This window comes from Ambystoma mexicanum, chromosome 12 (assembly GCF_040938575.1).
Source record: "Ambystoma mexicanum isolate Mex_15411 chromosome 12, UKY_AmexF1_1, whole genome shotgun sequence".
Taxonomy (NCBI): Eukaryota; Metazoa; Chordata; class Amphibia; order Caudata; family Ambystomatidae; genus Ambystoma; species Ambystoma mexicanum.
In genome coordinates this window covers 275,082,983-275,100,631 of record NC_090936.1, presented here as the reverse complement: position 1 = coordinate 275,100,631, position 17,649 = coordinate 275,082,983, and the positions used below count along the sequence as shown (strand labels likewise).

Below are 17,649 nucleotides of genomic sequence, written 5' to 3'. Positions count from 1 at the left end.
CTAAATTAGCAAATGTTTGTACTATTGAGCAGATGTACTTATGTACTTAGACACATTTGGCTCCTTTGATAATCTGCACTGGGGAGAAATGAAGCAGTCTGATTCTTGTGCTATATTTGCTGTATGGAATGAAACTAAACAGTACCATCTTTCACACTTGAAAAGTGGAAGATTTATTTTGTGTTCCTTATTGCATAAACAATAATAAGAACATTAATTTAAATTGCTAGGGGTTCTTACCTTGTTACAAAATCTTATGAAACTGGGCCAAGGTCAGTTTAGCTTTTGGGCAAGCTCTAGTTGCTCTTTTCTATAGCACACTGGCAGAAACAATGGACACAATCATTTCATTCCGGAGCTAAAATGTGTAGGACAACCTTGTCAGCAAAACTGGTGCTAAGTGCATTTGCTAAAACTTTAGAAATGGTGTACATGCTGATTCATTGGCGGCCAGGGGCCAGATTACAGAAACCTTTCACTAGTGCAAGGGCAAGGTTGCACATTAATAGCACTAGGGCAGAGTTTGATGTAGTGCAACAGCATTGTGGTCATATTAGAATACCTTTGCTCCATGAGAAGTGCAATTTCCCATGGCATAATCACTACGGAAAAAATGACCGTAGTTCAAACGCATGCTTTTTAAATGCATTTAAATGCATTTTTGCACATGAGCTACGTTTATCCTAGTGCTGATATAGATTGTTATTAGCACTAGAACAAACCTTTTCGTTTTTTGTACTAGGGACATGTTTGCTCTAGTGCTTATACAATGAAAAAGTGCACTTGCCATGGTGCAAAGGTTTTATAATATGGCCCCAAGGTTTTTGTACTAGAGAAAACGTTGCTATTATGGTGCAACTTTGCACTTGCGCCGGTGCAGGGTTTCTGTAATCTGGCCCCAGGTTCACATCACACCTGTCATCATACCAAACGGAGCCCATCAATATTTTATAATATTCAGTGTAACAACTTGCCATGATATACAGCGTCTCCCCTCCCCCTATATCCTGCCTTATTTGCTCGCGTTCCTCTCTCTTCCAGCTTTATTCCACCTTCTTTGTCCGATCGCTACAGCCCCTTTCCTTTCTCCTCTTCCATCTAGTTGTTTATTTATGCATACATTTATTTTAGATACTTAATAAAGCAAGAACCTTGCCCTGCAGGGCAAACAGATTGCTGACCAATGGGAATATAACATATGCACCGATAGGATCAGATATATTAATAAAGTACAACTCAAAATAAAAAGTACAACTCAAAATAAAAGAATAATACAGTTTATTCAATTTCCATAAATTAATAAATACAGTTAAACAGCACAAAGGGCTATACGTTAAAATATATTTAGGAAATGGACAAGTTTGAAGACATTGATAAAAAGTTAAACTACAATGAGCCTGTCTTAAAATTAAGCAGGAGAGATCCAGATTTTGGTAGCTGCAATTAAAAGGGTTGGTTTTGCGTGTGTCTGTGTTTTTGTCTTGGGAATTGTTATAGACAATTGTTACATGCCATGGGCAGCTCTATAACACATATCACCAATTTTGAGAGAGCTCCCACATTCTTTTAACAGAAGCAATTAGTAAATTAATAAGGATCCAATTTTTTAAATAATTTTAATGCTCCAGATGCTAGGATTTATGATGAATCCAAGGGTAGGAAGACATGTTTTAACAAAACACCTTAAGCACCAGCCAGTATGCCTCAGAAACAACCATTGCTGGCCATGTGTTAGCCAAGCCCACCACCCCTCTATGCTCGTGTTCTCACCTCTAGGGCTGCAACTGGTGTTTCTTGATTTTTTCAGTAGACTATATGGATCCTAGAATCCCCTATCCTGTCCGATCTGTGAGTCCAACGTAGTGGCCAACATAATTTTTACATCAAAATAGATAATTCACATAGCGCACCCCATTTGATGTCTTGTTTTATCACTCCAGCTCCATACTGCCATCTAGAAATTACCCAGCATGCTCCAAGAGGCATGTCACATTTTCTTTTGGTTCACAGGAGTCATAGGATCTGCTGCCACATGTCTTACAATCCACTGTGGACAAAAGATGCTTGTATTGAAAATGACTGTCCAAAATCGTGCCCTTTGATTGGTTGATTCAAAATGTTCCACTGAGATCCTATGCTTCAGCCATCGCTACTGACAAGAGATATAGTTCCCTGACAAGATTCTGCAAGGGTAGGTAGATTTTAAGCACTCAGGGGTTGGCTCTTCTTTGCACGTTTATGCATACGGGTCCCGTCTGTGCAGTTTTCACTACTTCTGATAAGTAGTGAACAAATACATGTCACAAAACGGGTGCTTTCACCTTACTAAACTTTTTTTTCTGCTTCGTTTTGGAAAAAGTGCAAATGCCTTATTTAATTCGTGATTTACAGCACATTTACAATGGATCCCTGTAGTATCTGCCTGTTTAAGCAAGTGCTAGAAACAGGTGTATTCCACATGAATCCATTGTTTTTTTTAATTTATTTTTTTATTTTTTATTTTTATTTGCATTTAGTTTATTACAAACTTTTTGCATTTCTTATTATATTCCCTTCCTTCCCAACCCCCCTTTTTAAAAACCACATCTTCTATTTTACATTTCATTTTAAAATGTATTTTTCTTCTTCCAGTACAAAGTTCTTCTTTCATTCCCATTTAGTTTCAAGCTCTCTGATCCTCTTTCACTTTTTCCATGGTGGTTTATAAGAAGTAAACAGCAGCATAGTTAACTACTTGATCCTCTGCTCCATAAATCTTCTCCCACCATTTCTCAGCATCCAAACCTACTTTCTTGGGAAGTTCTTTAAGGAGATGGATTGATCTTAAGTCCCTTAGCTTCGGGCAAAATAAACTTAAATGTTCTAATGTTTCTCTCTGTATTCCGCACAATCGACGTTTATCCGATTCCTCTTTACTGTACCTCTTGAGAGATGTTTTGATTTTACACTAGCGTTAAAATGCCATACTGTCATAAAAACAAATGTTTTTACTAGCAGAGTTGGAATACAAAGCAGGCACATTATAGGCTGTATGTGCCCCCAATCTGCATGCAAACAACACTATCAAAAAGCAGGCTTGTGTTAAGAACCTTTTTTAATATTCTGGGGGACTGGACAAGTATGAATAGATTTGTTTCACATAATCAATTATTGGAATTACCCTGAATCTTCTGAAGGCAATGCTATCATAATGGTCCCTTCAAACACAAGTGGTCTGCTCTAAATGTTGCCTGTGGTTTAGTGTGAAAGTGTAACATGGCACAGAATAACCACCCCTTTGGGCAAAGCAATTGGATAAATGTTGTTTCCTCACACTTAAAGAACTTTGGAAGCCCCACTGATATGTACTAAATTATGCACAGTCGAGTCACGTTTCGTGCAAATTAGTGGTTGGTGAGCAACATTACAAGAAGTGGCATTTTGAAAAAGTCGATGGGGAGGCTGATGTAGCTTTGAGAATGGAATTGTGCAGTTTCATAATCAATGAGGAGAAAGCAATCAGAGCAAAGCATGTTATGGTTGGGTAATCTAAGTGTCATTGATATTTCTGATTGCCATCCTCATGCATAATTTCCTATGTGCTATAAAATGTGTAGATACGTGTTCTAGGCACCCATGAGTTCACTTCTAGCAAAACGAAAAAGAGGTGTTGTTACAAAAATACCCATGAAATTGAGATGCCATCATTCTAACTAAGCCATGGAAACTGAGCTACCATCTTTTGTTTCCCTGAAAATGATCACTCAAGTGCTTGATTCAGAGTCAATGATTTATAGGGTAGCAACAGTTTTCATTGCCTCCAAATGGACTGTACGTACTGCTCAGATGAATGGAGACTTGCTTTTGTTCTAAGATCTCAAACTCAGTCACAGAAAATGTCACGTCATCCATTTCTCCTTCATGCACTTCCGTCATTTTGGTTACAAACAGTTGAGTGCCTGGCCGACATTTTTACAGCATAACATCCTCTGCAAACAAGAGCCATCTAGGTGCACACAATCATGACAGGTGATTCCCACATTAGTAAACCCATTTTTATTACAAAGGAGTTACCTGTTCTGCTCCTGGAATGTGCTTCGGCATCACTTCGGTCTGCCGTCCTTTCACTTGGGTTGCTTTGGTTGTACGGCCTCCCACAGCTGCAAAACAAATTTCGAGGTCAACAATGTCTTTAAGTTTAATGTTAAACGGTTTGAATGCGCTGGGCTCCCTCATGTTGTGCTTTTATTTTCAGAGTCTGATATTCAAGTGGTCCCTTTTAATTGTGGGAGATTGGCCAACGTCCCGCTCTATTGCTCTTCTTTTGATCATAGCAAGGATGGCCAACACATTCTATGACAAGACAGGAGGCTCGCATAATGCTATTTCTTTCTTTATTTACTGCCATACCAGCACTTTAAAACTTTTAACTTTAATACTGAACATTTCTGTTTTTAGAACCAAACGTTTAGGAAAACAAAATGTAGAAGTTGAAAGATCCTTTAGTCCACACTTCTCTCTGCTTAATCCGTGCCAGGGAAACTACAAGCCCCATGAGTCTTAGGTCTGTGGTAGTCCTGACCTTTCTCCTCTGCACCTATCAGAGGGCATCCCCCTCCATAAGAACCCCTCTGACCAGGTCCTTTCCTCTTTCTTTTTGCTGCCATCAGAAAAGTGACATGATTTTATTGTTTCTTATGTGAAAGGGCTAAATAAAACTATAATACCTACTAGATATGTATTAAATGCTGGGATATTAATAAGTGGTACACCAGGAATGCATATGTCCCATTCAGAGTTGCTCGTGCGTATAAACAAAAGATAATTACAGTGATTTTGTAGTCTCCTCAGAGCTCGCGTGTATTCCTACCGTTGAGCGTATCATTCGTCTGGGAAGCATGTCAGCGCAAGTGCAGCAAGTACTACAAACGCAGCGGGGATGAAGAGTGTTGTGAGGGAGCTGGGGCCGGATTTGCGAGCATAGTTAGCCCGCGTCTGACTGCCGTGCCCGGCTCCCTCTGACCGCATTACGGCGCTGGCGAACACGGCGGCCGTTAGGACCCAGGGGAGCAAGAACCTTCCAGAGTTCCCAGCCTCCACTGGGAATCCAGCTTCCGCGCACATTGTGCATTAGCAGAGAACAAAGGAAGTTGGTCCGATAGAGCTCCAGCCCCAATATACTTTTAAAAAAAAAAAAATTTGATTCGGAAAGCTGCTTTCACACACACGCTGCTAGTATCTACAGCATGTGTTAAGAAGTGTGCAGAGGCAGTTCCAGCTGCTGACTTTTTCACAGTGGCTCTTCCAACACCAAGGACATGGCTCAATTTGGCACCCCCACTAACACTCTTTCCACTTACCCTGAGTGGAGTCAAGAAGAGTGGATAGAAGACCCTTCCCAACAAGATTCTGACTTGTCATTAAGTTTTAAAAAAGTGCTTGGAGACTCCTTGATGCAAGCCATCTCACAAGGGGTGCAGCCTATTACGAAAAGGCTGGAGACTCTGGAGATGATTATGGCTAAGCAGCAGAAACAGCTTACAGCCAGGAAAAGACAGGCTAGCAGCCCTGAGGAAGGAACGTCAGCAGGACACCCCCAGAAAGGGGTTGAAAGAAAGGGGTGTAAAGTGGCCCGGAAGAGCAAGCACTCTTTCACCCCCTGGGCAACACGGAAAGGGTTAACACTATTCCCCAATTGGAAGGTGACCCTGTCGCCAGGCTTAAAGTAGCCTTCCTGGCAAGGAAAAAAGATGGTCAGGACAGACCCCATGCCCCAGGAGTGTATAATCTAGGGGAAGAAGACGAGGGCTATTCGCCTGACGATGAAGGGGGTGAGGAAGAGGAAGACATCGATAAAAATGTAGAAGACCCTCAGAACATCGACGACACAGCAGACATGTTTGATCCAGAGGCCATTCGGCATCCCAAATGATCAGATTGGGTGCCATCACGCAGAGTGGCAGCTTACATGGCCCTGCATATTAGAAAACCCCTGGAAAGGGAAGTGAGGTCACGAATGAGATAAGAATGCCCTAGACCAGAGCTGCCGAACAAGCTAACAGACACTCCGCTCCTAGACTCCAATATGGTCACCTTTGTGACAAAAGCAGCTCGTGATATCAGGAAAGGAGTACACCATGCCTGGAGGGGATGTCAGGGCAAGCTCCTAGACATCTCAGGGCCACTAGCCAAGATCATGGATCTGGAAGAAAAATCAAAAGATACCGGTATCCCAGTGGACGCTACAGTACTAGGTAACTGGGCGCAACAAGTGGTATGCCTCGTAGGCAACACAAACTGTGCCCTTTCTTCATAAATAAGAAAGGGAGCCCTGTTAAAAATAGATAACAAATTGAGCGATCTGGCCACCTACAAGGCAGGTGAAGGCGCCAAAGGACTGTTGTTCAGTGAAGCGTTTGCAAAAGAAATGTCTCAATTTGTGGGCACATATTCCGCTCTGGAGAGAGCACAGAGTTCCATCAGGAAGATCTTCCCCGGGCGAGTTTATGCCGGGACCGGACGACATAGGGGTCGCTCGACCGTTTGCTATAACTTCCAGCGAAGACCCCAGGGACAACGAACAAATTACTGGGAGTCTACACAGCAGGATACCTTCATCCCAGTCAGGACAAGATTCCCAAGAGGGCGCAGAGGAAGAGGATCTTACCGACAGCTGGGGACAACAGCGGGTGAGTACCGCAAGTTTGCGTGTGGGAGGGAGAACTCTCCGCTACCTGAACGAATGGCAAGCCTTATCAAGCCATGCATGGGTGTTACAAGCAATAGTGGGACTGCAATTAGAGTTTATAGGAATACCCATGCAGATGGCAGAAACTCGCCCCATACACATGGCGCAAAAGGAAGCAGCACTCCTCAACAGCGAGCTCTGCAAGTTAGAAATCAAAAACGCGATAGAGCGCAAGTACCAAAAAGGTCCCGGATTCCTCAGCAACACGTTCCTAGTTCACAAAGGGGACAAAATAAAGCTGGTAATAAATTTGAAAGATCTAAACGAATGGGTTGTATACAACCATTTCAAGATGGAAGGAATTCATCTGCTCCGAGATCTGTTACGTACCAGAGACTGGCTAGCCCGCCGAGATCTCAAAGACGCATACCTTTCGATTCCGATAGCGACAGCATTTTGGAAGTATCTGTGCTTCCGAAGGAACGGAGAAGAATGGCGGTTCACCTTCCTCCCGTTCGGCCTGTCATCCACTCCGTGGGCTTTCACCAAGCTCATGAGACCAGTGGCAGCGGCCATCAGAGAAAGAGGTATTCGTATTATTATCTATCTAGGCGACATCCTCGTCTTTGTGTCAGACAAGACAACCTTAACTAAGAACATCTAGTGGGTTTTCTCACCTCTGACTTTGCTAGGTTTTCTAGTGAAGTTGGAGAAATCTCAGCTGCTACCAGTCCAGAGGATAGAATTCCTGGGTTTCACAATAGATTCTGTGAAAGCATCTCTCGAGCTCCCAGGGTACAAAGTGAGAGCGATCAAGAAGGAGCTCAGAGCTGTGATAGCGAAAGGAGTTATCTCATTTCGCAGTCTAGCCAGAGTAGTAGGTCTGCTAGCAGCCTCTATTCAAGCGATTTTTCCTGGGCCACTTCATTATCGAGCTCTTCAGCGGCTCAAAATAAGACATCTGCAAGGAGGCCTTTGTTACCACCAACTAGTAATTCTGGATCATGAAGCCCTCACAGAGCTTCATTGGTGGTTGCAAAATATGGAAGCCTGGAACCGTCGCGCCATTTTCGGCAACGCCCCAGCTCTGGTAATAGAATCAGATGCGAGCCGATTAGGCTGGGGATCCAAGTGCGAGCACGTGCAGATAGGAGGGAAATGGTCAGTAGAAGAGTTACAGCTCCACATAAACTGCCTCGAGTTACTAGAAGGCTCTTTCGCAGTACAGGCTTTTACGAAAGACAGAGTAAAGTGCTGCATCCTGCTCAAGATGGACAAGATCTCCACAGTACGGTAGATAAACAAATTGGGTGGGACAAGGTCCAAAATGCTAGCAGAATTAGCAAAGAGATTCTGGCATTACTGTCTCCAGAACAGAATATCCATATCAGCAGAGTATTTGCCAGGAACTCAGAACAAAGTGGCAGACTGGAATTCACGTTATCTTGTGGACTCCAGCGATTGGAAGCTACACCCCTAAGTCTTCCATCGATTACAGGAACTCAAGGGGTCCCTACACATAGATCTGTTTGCATCCAGACTGAACGCTCAGACTCGAGAATACTTCAGCTGGAAGATAGTCACGGATGCAGTGGGCACGGATGCTTTCCTACAACCATGGACAGGAGTGGTACATTATGCCTTACCGCCATTCATTATGATACAGAGAGCGCTAGCAAATATTAACAGGGATCACGCGGAGATCGTGATGGTCCTACCCTTATGGAAGGCTCAGCCTTGGTTTCCAGTAGCGATGGAACGTTCTACGGATTTTCCGAGGATAGTTCCCCTTCTGCCGGACCTTCTTCTCAACCCATCAGCGCAAGCTCACCCGCTCATAGTAGCCGGCACACTACAATTGGTAGCCTGCAGAGTTTCAGGAAAAGATGGGAATTGCTAGGAATTTCACAGCTCGCTGCAGATTGCATCAGAGATTCCTGGGCGCCTTCCACCGTTCGGAGCTATGGTGCGGCATGGAACGGGTGGGCTTCATGGTGTTCGGACCACGAGTTGGATCCCTTTTCAGCCCCTATAGTAGAGGTTCTCAACTTCTTAGCTTTTAAATTTCCGGAAGGCAGCACCTTCAGAACAGTAGGAGTTTATAGGTCAGCTATTTTAGCAGGTCATGAAAAGGTATAAAGTAACACGGTGGGAGAGCACCCAGCGGTCGTGAGGTTGCTGAAAGGGATGAATCTCAGAAGGCCACCGCAACCCAAGTACAAAGTGCTATGGGATGTTAGAGATGTATTTCATCTTTTTCTCAGATGGCCAGATAACAAGAATTTATCCGATCTCAGTTATCAGGAAAACTGGCTATGCTGCTTTGTCTTACATCCTGCAGAAGGGTTTCTGATGTCAAAGCGCTTGAGGTCGATAGGAAAATATTCTATCCAGACGGTATTTCATTTACCATTTCCAAGAGGACAAAGACAGATTTTACAGTAATATATTACCCATACTTCACAAGTAATAAGAAGCTTTGCGTAGCGCAGTGTATCAAAGATTATGATAAAGCAACAGCGCATCTTAAACCACGAGGAGTGTCACAGCTGTTTATAGCGCGCAGGAAGCCTTATCATGCTGTAGCGTCTGCGACCATTGCTAGATGGGTGAGAGAAATAATGCAATGGGCAGGAATTGATTTATCTCTTTTTGGGGCGCATTCTTCTAGGGGAGCTATGACTTCCAAAGCTTTTACAACAGGAGTGTCTCTTCAAGACATTATGAAATCAGCAGATTGGTCCTCTGAATCAACCTTGAAGACATTCTATTTTAAGCTTGTTTCTGAGATTACGAATAAGGTGGTGGCAAGTGTTGAACAAGCATAAAGCGAGCCGCCTGTCTTGTCATAGAATAAAGATTGCCCACGCTGATAGCTCAGGAAGTCTTCATTCTATTAAAGACACGGAGGCAAGCATTATATCCCACCCAGAATGGCAAGATCATTGTCTGCATTGTCATATTAATAATGATGTAACTCCTTTGCTCATTCCCACCCTCATGATTTGCTCTCCATTATTGATAGGAGATGAGCAAAAGACTGCCGGATGAAGGAGTACTCAGGAGTTGAAGAAGAACAGTTAAAGTTGGTCAAGTTGGACCAGAAGAGTTCACCGTTTCAAGGGACTATTCTCTGTTCAGTTATAAGGGATTGTTTGGTTTGTAAGAGTCAAATTATTCAAGTGGACAGAAATTAAGAAAGAGGAAAGGACCTGGTCAGAGGGGTTCTTATGGAGGGGGCTGGCCTCTGATAGGTGCAGAGGAGAAGGGTCAGGACTACCACAGACCTAAGACTCATGGGGCTGGTAGTTTCCCTGGCGTGGATTAAGCAGATAGAGGTGTGGACTAAAGGATCTTTAAACTTCTACATTTTGTTTTCCTAAACTTTTGGTTCTAAAAACAGAAATGTTCAGTATTAAAGTTAAACGTTTTAAAGTGCTGGTATGGCAGTAAATAAAGAAAGAAATAGCATAATGCTCGCCTCCTTGTCTTTAAGAGAATGAAGACTTCCTGAGCTATCAGCGTGGGCAATCTTTATTACTCTTTTATCTTTTAAAGAAAAGAAAAGGGGCTTAAGTTGCTTTACACCATCAACATGTGCTTGACAACAATGTGCTGTTCCTTAGATTTCAAGGAGTGAATAGCCCATCCATTACATCTATGACACTTATGGTGTGCTCCGATTATTTGAAAATATAGTAGAGTACCTATATGTGGTAGTATACTTCAATTGGGGATTTAGAAATTTCTAGTGACTTCAAAATTTCACTGTGCAATAATAGCAGCTAGGTGTATGCACCCATATGGGTGTATTCACATTAACGCCCATGCAAAACTTTGCACTACAATATGCAACATCGTTATCAAAGTGAGAATGAGTGTTTGGATATCCAATGATAGAAAGCAGTTTGCAAGCAGGCCAGTTTTTCATAGTTATTATATTTATATAATATAGAAATAGAAAAAAAAAACACATGTCCCAAACATGTTGAACTTTCAAAAGCAACCGCACATGACTTAAAAAGCACAAAGCAGATGACATACATTTTTAAAGTATTAATATAGTTGATGTTGCACTGATAAAAAAGTAAGGACAATCTGTGGAGGAGTAATTAACTCAAGAGATTGGTGTAATCCTTGCAGATAAACCACACACTGGCAATGCCAACAGTTTGGGTTTTTTGCGTAGACATGGTTTGTTTGTTTGCTTATTTTATTTGTAAAGCGCTCCAGACCCAGGGGTATATGGGCGCTCAAGGATATGGTTACAGGACAAAGGTATATACATTGGAACAGTTGTTCCGCAATTTATACAGTTAACAAAAATACAATTGTTGCAGATAGCAATCAGACAGTGTGGTATGTTGCAATACATTTATATAATAAGTACACAGAGATACGGGAGCTGTAGAAGTTAGTGTCAGTAGACGCAGGGTGGTGGTGGGTGAGTGCAGGTGTGCGTGTGAGGTGTCCCGAAGGACCTGAGGTAGTGTTGGTTATTTATTCAGTAGCCAGGTGATAACTTGAGATCTGAATGGTTGAAAGGTGGGGATGGATTTGATGTCCAGTGGAAGTGTATTCCAGAGTTTGGCGGCTAGATCCGGGAAACGGGTTCCGCCAGCTCTTTTTAGGGTATATTTGGGTACCACCAGGCATAGGGCCTCATTAGGACCCAGGCGGTAAGGGGTTTACGGCGGCGTAAACAGCGCCGACCCTTACCGCCTGATTCCAAGGTCCCTTAGCGCCATGGCGGATTTATCACCTGCTTTTAGCAGGTGTTAAAATCCATGGCTCTAAGGGACCATGTTGTTAATTACGCCACCGTAATTTACGGTGGCGTAATTAACGCCTTCCCCACTCCCATTATGCCCTATGTGGCAAAAATGGGAATGGGGAAGGGTAAATGGGGATTGGGGACTTACCGCCCCGCCGACCTCGGAATGGGGCGGTAAGTCCGCCAACCACCATGGCGTAAACATAGTTTACGCCATGGTGGTAAAGGTACGACCCAGGCGGTAACTTACCGCCTGGGTCGTAATGAGGCTAGTGTGTTGGTGGATCTGGTCATTTTGGTAGCAAGTTTCAAGGTGAATTTATTGGTTAGATAAGGCGGGGAAAGGTGATTTATGGCTTTGTAGGTGAAGCAAATAGTTTTCAGATCGATTTTTTGTTGGATGGAGAGCCATTTACATGATTTTCTGATAGCAGAAATATGTTCTCTCCTAGGAATATTAAGAGCAGCTCGGAGTGAGTTGTTTTGGAGGACCTGCAATTTGTTGATTACAGATTTGTTTGCACCTGCAAATAAGCCATTGCAGTAGTCCAGTTTAGACTGTATAAGTGCTCTGGGTAATGTAAGGCAACTGTTAGTGGATAGAAGAGGTCTACAGGCCCTGATCAGCCTACCTGTGTAGGCAGTGGCTGAGGCCGTCATACTGATTTGTTTGGAGAGGTTAGTGTTGGTGTCTAGATGGAACCGAGTGTTTTTACACTTTTTCACGATAGGAATAGTGTTTCCATCAATGGTGAAGCTAGTATAGCTGGGGCTGAGTTTCAAGATGGTGTTGGGGGATCCGACAAGGAGCAGTTCAGTCTTGTGTGGCCATCCAGAGGCCATGTGTGGCCATCCATGCCTGAATGATGGTGAAGACTTTGTTAATCTGGCTGACGTCCGAGTTGTAGTTACCGGATAGAGTTAGGAGTATCTGGGTGTCATCTGCATAGTTGGTGTAGGTGACACCCAGATGGTCCAGCTTGTTGAATAGAGGCTTTGTAAATATGTTATACAAAGTAGGCGAAACACAGAAGCCTTGTGGAACATCAGAGGTGATGGGAATCACGTCGGCCGCTGCTAGAGGTGAGAAGACATGCATGGTCCTGTTAGCGAGGAAGGATTGGATCCAAGTGACCGCAGAGTGGGAAAATTTTGCTGCCGATGACAGGTGGTTGCATAGGATTTTATGGTCAACCAAGACAAAGGCAGCAGAGATGTCTAAGAGAAGAAGGATGGCAGTTCTACCTTTATCTTTGAGTTCGTCAATCTGACTTTTGAGATCAACAAGGGCAGTTTCTGTTCCATGTTGAGGGCGAAAGCCTGATTGACGGATTCCTAATAGTTGGTTTGTTTCTAGATAGTCTTGAATTTGTACGTAGGCCACTCTATCAAGGATTTCTAGTAAGAATGGGACGGTGGTGATAGGTCTATAATTGGTAGGTATAGACGGGTCAAGTGTTTGTTTTTTTAACAGAGGTAGAACCCATGAGTGTTTCAAATTGCTTGGGACTGAATTGCTAGTGAATGATAGGTTTATTAATTTGGTAATGAAAGGGGAAAGATCCATAGCTGCGTCTTTTATGATCTGAGCAGGGCAGCTGTCCCCTTTACAGTTCGAAGGCTTCAAGGAGGCTATAATGTTTTGTACTTCAGGTATAGTTACCTTTTTGAATGTGAAGCCTGAGTTGATAACAGTGGGCAAAGGTAAGGTTGGACTGGAGGTTGAGCCATAAGTGAGTTGTTGTTGTTTGTTTTCAATTTTGGTTTGGAGCCCTGTGATTTTGTTGGCGAGGGCATTCTGGATACCTGTGCACCAAGGTTTATCCTTAGTACAGGTATTTGTGGGGGGATTAGGGTTTTCTAGTTCCTTTAAGATGTTGAATAGTTCTCTCGTGCTAGAGCCTGCCTGAGTTATCCTGGAGTTGAAGGATTCTTTTTTAGCACATATTATCTAATTTTTGTAGAGAGCGGTAATATTAGTAAGATTAGTTCTATTTTCTAGTGAGGGAACTGTTTTCCACAGTGTTTCAAGTTTACTTTTTTGTTGTCTGAGTAGTTTGAGTTCAGGGATGTACCAAGAGTTCAGGTGAGCTTTCGGTTTCCCTTTGCCCATTTTCAGTGGGGCAATGATGTCGATAGCTTTAGACATGGATTTGTTGTAGGTGGTGACCAACAAGTTCAAGTCAGCTGTGGCTGGTAGTGCCTTCAGAGTAGGGACTACCAAGGGTATTAAGGCATTCGGGAGTAATGTTACTCTTGTTCCTTGTTGGGCAGGCCGGTGCAATAAAAGACTTTTTGGGCACTAGGTTATTGATATTGATATCTAACGAAAGGAGATGGTGATCCGTCCAGACAAGAGGTAGGGGGTCCTTGAGGGTAATATTGCAGTTAAGGGCAGCTACCCAATCGAGAGTCCTACCTTTCGAGTGGGTGGGTTGGGAGCAGAGTTGTAGGAGGCTATGCTCAGATAGTGCAGTAGCCAGGGTAGTAGCTGGGGTGCCATTAAACCTGAGATTGAAGTCCCCAAGGATGATAATTTGAGCTGAGGGTTTAGAGCTTTCGGCTACTAGGGATGTAATATCTTCTTCAAACGATTCAGGCGGACCTGGGGGCTGGTATATTAGATGCATCGTAATTGTGCTCTTGGGGGATGTTTGACTGTGAGATGCTCACACGATTTTAGTGGAGAAGAGGTGGCTAGTCTAATGTCAAGAGAGGATTTAAATATGATAGCTACACACCCTCCTCGAGTGTTAGGTCTATCGGCTCTGAGGAAGGCATAGTTGTCAGGAATAGCTAACGTTAGAGATGGGCCGGCAACATCATGCAGCCAGGTTTCAGTCACAGCAAGGAAGTCCAGGTTGTTGGTCAGGATTATGTCGGCAGTCTCTATGGAATGGGCGACTAAGGATCTAACATTTAGAAGTGCTCCTTTTAGAGGGAGTAGGTTAGAGTTGTTAGAAACTACATTCTGGTTGTTGATCTTGGTGGGCGGTTTAGCTGGATGGTTACTGTTCTTATGGAAGATTGTGGTGCCAAGTCTGTTGTTACGCTCGGTCAAGTCGAGAATGGTGGTATGTGTGTCTGTTTGGACAATAGATATAATGGGGCTGCAACCAGGAGTTGGGCGTGATGAGCTTGTGCTAGGGCGTTACCACCTGGGGCTATCAGTATTACTTTGGGATAGGGAGACAGCAGAATGGGCGCTACCACGGTAGGACGGGCATATTGGGAGCCTAGAGGGAAGGCTGGTGTGGTGGGCAAGAAAGGTGGCATACACGCTCAGGGACCAAGCACAAATCAGGCAGAGGCACAAAAGCAGGACCTAGCACAAAAATCAGGCAGAGGCACTTTATCAGGATCTAGCACAAATCAGGCAGAGGCATCAGTACAGTGTGTTGGTGATAGAGTGAAGGCTAGGTGTTGCACTGACAGGTGGAGTGGCAATAAATAGTTTATCTGAGCGAACAGTTAGGGCAGGCATTCAGTTACACAGTGTATTCGGTGTCTGACACAGTAACCTGTCTGCACTTGCAGACTCTGTGTTTGTGTGTGTCATGACAAGATACTCATAATACATTAATAATACATTGCATGGTATTTGCGTATGCTATGGCAGGCTGTTCAGGTTGTGCATTACAAATATTGCATGGCCAATGCAACAGAGAGTTCAATGTCTGTAATTTTACTGAGTGGAGAGCCAGTCTGCGGATATTGCAGCAGCAAAGTTGCGTTGAGAAAGTAGGAATCGTGCTTAGATGTATGTGAGGCCGGTTGAGTTAATGTTCAAAGGACCGGTGTAGACAGTAGGTGGCTTACCTGGAGCAGAGCGGAGGGCAGCACTCAGGGCCCAGGCTCCTACGGCTCCATCTGCCTTCATGCGGAGGACCGGCTCTTGCCTGCCGGCTCTCATTGGTTGAAATAAGTGGTGCGGCGGCCAATCAGTGGCCTTGTTGATGCAGCTGGGGCACACAGGATGCTGCTGGTCTCAGGATCAGCAAAAGGCCATCTTGGAGAGCCTTTGCCTCAAGGCATGCAATGGCGATTTGCTGGGTGTCGGCATGGGGTAGCTGCGGGTGAGCTGCTGCACAAATTCAGGCATCAGGCAGTGAGGCGCAGTTCAATGCACGGCAGTTCCGCAGAAATAAAGATAAAAATTCTGATTTTAAAAATCAGGCTGTATAGGGGCCATCCGGTTTACCTATTGTCAGGTAAATGCATGAGCCCTTAGTAACACTGCTCCTGCAGTGCTATTGGGGGGAGCTACTGCTCCTGCATGGGTCGGTGGTGGGTTAAGGCTGAACACAGGCTCAAGACATTGGGAGCCTTTGTGTGTCTGCCTTCGTGTGGAGGGCTGGCTCTCGCCTGTCGGCTCTCATGGTGGAAATAAGCGGTCCAGCGACCAATCAGTGGCCGTGTTGATGCAGCTGGGGCACACAGGATGCTGCTGGTCTCAGGATCGGCGAACAGCCATCTTGGAGAGCCTTTTCCTCATGGTAGGGAATGGCGATTTGCTAGGTGTCGGCATCGGGTAGCTGCGGGTGAGCTGCTGCACAAGTTCAGGCGTCAGGCAGTGAGGCGCGGTTCAATGCGCGGCGGTTCCGCAGAAATAAAGATTACAATTCTGATTTTAAAAATCAGGCTGTATAGGGGCCATCCGGCTTACCTATTGTCAGGTAGATGCATGAGCCCTTAGTAACACTGCTCCTGCAGTGCTATTGGGGGGAGCTCCTGCTCCTGAACGGGTCGGTGGTGGGATAAGGCTGAACACAGGCTCAAGAAAGACACTTGCAGCCACTGCCAGAGTGGTATGAACTGGCCATTAATGGTAACAGGTGCAAAATGGTGCAAGTACCTTGGCAAATAATAGGAGTGCCTGGCAAATGCCTAATACTTATATACAAACCAAAACCATTGGCTTTGCCAATGCTTGTTTTTAAAGAGGACTGCAGTGAAGGACACGCATGGTGATTATAAATCCAGTGGCTGAAGGCAAACCTGGTTAAGCATTTGTATTACCCCAGTAGCTGGTTTAAACTCCAATTAAGTCACTAATTCTCAGTAGACTGCATTGAAAAAACACTGTCAGGCACTTGAGATTGAGGTTTTATGTTGAGGCTTCATTAAAGCAAGCTCAAAGAGTTCTCAGTAGGAGGTGCTTTGGGTGGGGAGGGCAGGAACTGGGTGGGATTGGCCATAGGATTAGTATGGCCATTGGCATTCAATGGGTGGGCAAATAACCAAACAACACCTATAAACGGTGTGTCCCTCCTCATAATCAATTTCTCCCGATATGTACTCTAATGCAATAGTTTTGTCTTATAGGTGTTGTAAGTGACACCTAATAGCCCAAACTAAAAATGAGGGATGGGGGCATGCTATCTGAGTTACTGGAGTGATCAAATAAGGCAGAGGTTTAGGTGAATACGTTTATGTAAAATGCTAACAGTAGAAACTGACTACTGTAGTTGTGTGGTCAGGTGAAGTTTAATTCATATACATATTAAAATACTACATCGTAAGAATAAGACGCAGGATGATTTTCAGAGTACACATTTAAAAGGGGGAACTAAATACTGACATTTACAAGTATACACAATTTAAAAAAGAAAAGAAAATCAATTACAGAATTAATTGTACTTTTTTGAATACTGTAAAGATAACAATAGTCCTTTTATTTACAGGATCAAGAAGCAATGCCTAAAACATAATTGTTACAAATGTATATATTTACACACACAACTTTTGCAGGACTACTTTCAATTAGGTTACAGTGCAGAAGACAGGTATAGGTGATTCTAATGTACATGTTGTTGAAGTAATGGAGGGGCGGTGGCTGTGATCCTAATGTCCCCAAAGTTCTATTCAATGCACATTTGATGGTAAAATATCTTCCTGGGTTCATTACTATTTAGGCCGTACAGAGTCAGAGGGGGGCCATGATTGTGCTCTAATGCTCCTCCCATAAGCAATAAAGTGGGGCGGATCATTATATCGAGGTCTGTAAGGATATTCACATAAGTAGCATATGTTTTTGATTTTGGGCGATGAAAAATTAGCAGATAACAGTCACATGTAATCCCTACCTTACATTCCATGAATATGTGGGTTTTCAGCTACAATGTAAGGGTGTAATAGTACGTGCTTCTAGTCTTACCCTCCTGAACACAGCTGAAGACATTTGTGCTGCTTCTTATGCTGCTTAAGT

General features: G+C 43.8%; 1 protein-coding gene across 2 annotated transcripts in view; it reads right to left on the bottom strand.

The window, feature by feature from the left end:
• Positions 1 to 17,649, bottom strand: part of PDE3A (phosphodiesterase 3A) — a 1,388,780-nt gene that overhangs the window by 179,015 nt on the left and 1,192,116 nt on the right. For both annotated transcript variants that reach the window (XM_069628418.1, XM_069628419.1), the window contains one exon: positions 4,054 to 4,139. In XM_069628418.1, coding sequence (XP_069484519.1) covers positions 4,054 to 4,139 — 86 coding nt within the window. The remainder of the gene's footprint in view (positions 1 to 4,053; positions 4,140 to 17,649) is intronic.